The sequence below is a fragment of the Neltuma alba genome, unplaced genomic scaffold (genome assembly GCF_004799145.2).
Source record: "Neltuma alba isolate B1F8T4 unplaced genomic scaffold, ASM479914v2 tig00006987_pilon, whole genome shotgun sequence".
NCBI lineage: Eukaryota > Viridiplantae > Streptophyta > Magnoliopsida > Fabales > Fabaceae > Neltuma > Neltuma alba.
The window spans coordinates 103,365-109,295 of record NW_021634644.1 but is presented as its reverse complement, the minus strand read 5'-3'; the positions used below and the strand labels follow the sequence as shown (position 1 = coordinate 109,295).

General features: G+C 38.1%; 1 protein-coding gene across 1 annotated transcript; it reads right to left on the bottom strand.

The window, feature by feature from the left end:
* Positions 1-715: 715 nt before the first annotated feature.
* Positions 716-2,624, bottom strand: LOC114751600 (U-box domain-containing protein 30-like). The gene has a single exon (XM_028940260.1). The coding sequence runs from the start codon at positions 2,389-2,391 to the stop codon at positions 1,063-1,065; it is 1,329 nt and encodes a 442-aa protein (XP_028796093.1). The 5' UTR covers positions 2,392-2,624; the 3' UTR covers positions 716-1,062.
* Positions 2,625-5,931: the final 3,307 nt, after the last annotated feature.

Here is a 5,931-nt window from a genome sequence, read left to right as displayed (position 1 = left end):
GGACGAGGAGGGAGAGGAGTGACTTAAAATTTTAAGTGTGCCGAGCAGCCCGCCCGCAGACACAGCTGATAAGGACAAGATTGCTTTCAATTTTTCTAATTTTAAAAATGAGCAGGCTGCACATAAATGAGGTACCATTGTTGATTCGTTTTTGAAATTGAAACAATTGTTAATTTGGGGTTCCCTTCTCTTCCGTTCAAACTTCAAATCAACTTCTACCTATTTTCAAATGTTGCCAATCTTGACCATACTTAATGCCCACCAGTTTCAGATTCTGTCTCCTTCTTTCACCCGTTAGCTTTTTCTATCCAATCATTTAATACTTCGTTTTTAATATATAGAGCATCCTCTATGGCTTCCTCTTCTTTCTTATTCATTTTATTAAAGGCAAACACGTCACTATCACAATTTATCTAGTCTCAACTTCTCCCTCATTGATTATTCTGTCATGCCAGAACAATCCTGGCTCCTAGAACATCCACCATCTTCCAGCAAAACATAAATAGTCAATCGGTCTACAACCCATCACACGGTCAAAACCAGCACTTTCAAATTTCAATCACCCCAATGCTGGCTGCTGAGATGACAGACCCCACTCGAGTTTGGATCATATCAAGCGTTAACTCATGAAAAACGAAAATCACCCGAAGCGAATCTTAGCTCACAAATATTACTTCATAAATGATATAGGGGGAAGAAAGAAGAAGAGGAGGAAGAAGAAGAACACCATGTCATTAACAGTGCTATCAGAGTTCCACTTCCAACTGAATTGTTTTCGAAGGTACAACACGTTATATCGTGAGTGGACCAATTAATTGGTCGATATGGATGAGAAGCAGCCAAATTGTTGATTTGAATCACGACCCATCAGCTTTTTATGTAAACAAATAGAGGTAATTCGACTAGTAATATACCGCAGATTAACAATGACTTGCAAAGGAAAGCGGAAGAACAAATTTGAAGCTTGATAAGTATAAAAGTTATGTAATTTAATATGCACATATCAAGGGTAGCAGCGAAAATATGACTGGAAAGGAATATGAACAAGCTGCCCTCATACTTTCATCGTATTGTTCTGGTGAGCATACATTTAGAAATCAAGAGGCTAGTGGAGTAATTGAGACTGCACATTTTCAAGAACTCGGTAGACATCTGCTTCAACACTGGGTTGCAACCACTCTGAATCACAAGCAGAAGCTTGGGTGCCAAACCTGCCTCCACCGCCTGTGATGCACATTCTTCAGGGGCAAGCTTGTAGATAGCCCACAATATTGACAAAGCGAATTGAGTGCTGCTCTCTGATACTCTCATCATTAACTTCACCACATTGGGTATGATGTTCGGGCACTCTTTCAATGCCAGTCTTCCCTCTGGAAGAGTTGACAATACCTCTAGAATGTACAGGGCTATCTCTAGGCATTCGTGGCTTAAACTTGGAAGAAGCTCAATCAACTGAGCCACTGCTCCTAGGCTTACCATGGAGCTTCTGACTGATTCGTGGGAACAGATTGTCTTCAGTAACATGAGTCCAGTTAAGACCCCAGTTGGGTGTTTCTTATCCCTCACTAACCTCAGTAATCCGACCAAAAGACTCAGGCTTGACAAAATCTCCGTCTCCGACTCATTCACTTCCATCAACAATGCTTCAATCAATTTTGCACAGTTCATCTTTGTCTCAATCGTTCCTTCGTTCATAACATCGACCAACAAAGATATCTTGGCTGGATGCATCAGATTTCTCTTCGACTCTGAATTCAAATCCAGGTTCACTAGAATTCCTATTGCTTCCGACCCAACTGCGTGGGAAGTGAAAGGACCCAGTAAAGAAGAAATTAAAGACAGCCCACCATTTTCCACGACTCTCTTCCTTGTGGACGCATGGGCGGTGACAAGCTGCCTAAGATCCCGAAGAGCATGAACTCTGGCTTGACCCTTCACCTTCTTGAGTGTCCCTAAGAGCTCCAGAGCTCCTCCTTGCACATCCTGGAACTGCTTCCTCAATGAGAGGTACTTCTGCGAGAACCAACTATGGATTAATTGGCTGAGAGTCCTGTTCAGCGTCACTGAATCGTCCCAGAGCTCCTGCATCGTCGTGGGGCAGGTATTATGACCCAGAGCGAACCATTTGAGAATGTTGGATCTGTCGTAGGTCTGACCCGTGCAAAGAGTCACAGGCTCTCGCATAGGCTCCAACGAGATTGGACAGATGAACACCGACGGCACATCAACTGAGTCAAGCTCTTCAATCAACACCTTCAGATCTATTTTATCACCATCGCCGCAGCCACCACCAGGCAGCGCAGCTTTGCCGTCCAAAACCCCGCCTTTGACAGCAGTTTCTAGATCGAGCACCTCGGCGCCACCACCTGAAGACGACCGATGCAGAGGCATTTCTATCAGAGTTCCGGAAGTGACTGAGAGGAAAGTTGCAACAGAGCGGAAAATAAAATACGAGGCGAAGGCCCCTCAAATCCGCAGGATAAGAAGCGTGTGAGAAAGAAACAAGAAAGGTAGAGAGGAGGAAAGTCGGGGTTCAACTCTCAAGCAACAATGCAATGCCCGTCAAAGAGGCGCCTTTTTCCCCACACTTGTCTTTTTCCCTCTTTAACTGAGCCCTTTCAATGGTCAAAAAAGTATTTTACCCATTTGGCCAGTTCATTCATCATCGCCATGAACGATATGATTGACTCATAATTTCCTTCCCTGATGCCAAAGCCCTCTTCATTTAGCGGGTAGCCTTCCCTTAGCTTAGGCGTTAGACTCGGAGTTCGGAAATATGAAAATGCTTGCTTTTTCGAAAAAACAATATATATATATATATATATATATATTATATATATCCAGTAGTATCATTATTCTACTCAGTTAAGCAGCGGCGCTCTGTTCAACCGGCTCATCGTGGAGCGTCTTCCATCTTCAAGAGGCGACCGTGCACCACACGTGCAGTCATAATTTTGGCGGGGACCACATCTGTTTTGCTCTGTTAGTGAATGCTATACCCTCTCCCGTTTTAAATATAACGCCTTATAAAATTTAAAAATTGTAGTTAAAATATTATTTATAATTAATATATAAAAAATTGGTTATATTTAATTATTAGAAATATTGAATAAATATAAAAATGATCCATAAATAAGAATGTCATTACAAAAAATAATATGGAAGATAAAAATAAAGTATTCATATTTAAAATCAAATGAAAATTTTTAAAATATTTTATCTTTAAGAGTAGTGGGGGGGTGTTACAAGCAAGTGTTTAGAGTGTAAAGAAAACCAAAAAAGTTTGATTCTGTATAGAAGAGATGTGGGGTTTGTGGTCCTGAGGAGGGACAATCTTGAAGTTGAAGACGCAACCTGGGACAGATAGTCAAAAAGGGTAACAGATGCCACCAAATTTAAAGTAATTAAATACGGCACCTTTGATGCGGACTATCGATGACCACACCCAACGGCGTCGTCCCCTGTGACGCTGCTTTTTTTGGTCCAACCCCACAAGGTCACCTCCCTCTGTTCTCCCTTTTTGAGAACCAAAATTTCATGCTAAACGCAGCCGTGAGGAATCTGTAATATGAAGTACTCAATTTGAGTGAATGGAGAAGTAATACAGCATCGTTCTCCTATTTTAACTTGTAAGATTATTGAATTCAGAAAAAATTGCTGAAAACTCCTCATTTTAATTTTTTTTTTTCTTTCTAAAAAGGGTCTGGATTCGTTTTAAGGAACTAGTTGCTTCAAAGATTTTAATGTTAAATGTCCAAATTGCCCAAGGGGAAAAATTGCGCTTAGGACAAAATTCCAGATTTAAATTGCTTTTTGTTTTGGGCGGGGGGTGGGATGAGAGAGAAAGTTAAAATAAGTGAGGGAATAGTTTGGTTTGGGGAATAAAATAGTAAAAACTAAAAAGGAGAAAAGGAGTGGGCACAAAATTAGAGGCAGAAAAGCGATGAACCCAGACGTGGAAGGCAAATTTATAAAAGAACCAATAAAGGGTTGGGCAGTGCACGAGGGCTGGCTGGCTCCTTCTTTCGAGTAGAAGTGGAAAAAGGCGGACTCGCCACTCAAATCCCAAAACTAACCCAACCCCACAACGGATGAGTATCAAATATCAAACAGGGGAATGGTTATGGACATAAGGGGCCCAATGGCATGGGAGGATCAATCCGTCAATGCAGATGAAGGGGGGATCAGGCTGGGCCTCTGAGACTCCGGGCGAAACCATGAGTGGATCATATTCCTTACACCTGATTTCACTTCTATTCAGCCCAGCCCAACCCCAAACATCCCCTCACAAAACAAAATCAAGAATAACAGCACAGTCATAGATGACAGAGAGTCAGAAAGCAACCAGCGAACTTGACTAGAATAAAATTATTAATAATATATTTTTTACCAACATAATTAATAATACATAAGATAATATAATTAATAGATAATTAATATGTATATATATTTATAAAATATAAGATTAAATATGTTTATAAAAAAAATAACAAGATACATATCTTATAGGCTCTTACATTCTCCCCCTTTTTTCTCCAAAAGCAAAAAAATTTTGCTTTTTCCAAAACCATGGTTTTAGTTTTTGGGTGGGTGTTTGGATGATTTATTCCCCAAACCATGGTTTGGGGTGTCACCCAAACACAGCCTTACCAAACAGGAAAAGAAATTGACAAACCATGGTTTTAAATCAAAATCATGGTTTAGAGCTCAAAACTATGATTTCAGAAGAAGTGAACTCATTCTGCTTCTGGTTCAAATTAGAGAGTATAATTGTGCTTATTAGAATAGATCTTAATAATAATATGACTTTAACATCCCTCAATTATTTTTTTTATAAACATATTTAATCTCATATCTTATAAATATATATACATATATTAATTAATTATTAATTATATTATCTTATGTGTTATTAATTATGTTGGTAAAAAATATATTATTAATAATTTTATTCCTTCAAATTAAAATATATCATAAAATCTATTTTTTATGTAATTATCATATTAACTTATGCTTTTTTTAGTAATTTGTATATATAAAAGGTGCTTCTGGTAACAACTGTCCAAATACTCTCACTTCTCATAATCACTTTTTTAGAAAATCTATTATTCACAAAATCTATTCTCCCTATAATCTATTCTCCAAACCATGGTTTGGTTTCATCCAAACATCCCCTAATTCTTTACATGTTCGAATTCCCATTAAAAGAGGTGTCCACATTTAATACCTGATAGCGTCTTAAATAGAATTATTGGAAACTTGACTATTTCTTTACATGTTCGAATCCCTGTTGAAAGAAGTGTCTATGTTTACCTAATAATGTCTTTTAGATAGGATTATTAGAAAAGAACATGCCTATAGTTGTGATTTCTTTTTTTGACCAGCCTACACTCGTGATTATCCCCCACTCCATACGGCATCTTCCTCAAATGTTTTTTTTTTTCCCGCTCATATTTATATTGATTCGGTGCAGTTAGTCCACTTCGTTGCTTGTCATTGTCTCTGTTTTTTTGAATTAATGTGCGTCGGCTGTCTCTATTACCCCAAAATGCCGCATGCGAATAAATATTTTGCTACAGAATTATATTTCACATTTGTAAATTAACAACATTTGCTCGATCAAGCTCAAAATGTCTTGCTCAAAAAATATAACGCTGTAATTAATGGTAAACTGACTTAATTGAATAAAAATTAAATTGGGTAATGTAATTTATGTCTGGATTGAATTTTATAGAAGTTAGTTTATAAAAGTTAAATTAGATAAAAAGTTATTTAGATTATGATTAAATTCTTCCATCTGTTTCCTGTACATGCATACGTAAATTTGTCCCTTTACATTTACAATTGAAAACAAGAAATTCAAATCTTTTTTGGTCCCATGACTTTGTGTGTTTTTGGTCATTCCTCCTGGAGGGAGAAGCCCCCCCGGGG

Bases quoted from the DNA above. Each gene is read 5' to 3' on its own strand.
- LOC114751600 (XM_028940260.1), bottom strand. From the start codon at position 2,391: ATGCCTCTGCATCGGTCGTCTTCAGGTGGTGGCGCCGAGGTGCTCGAT.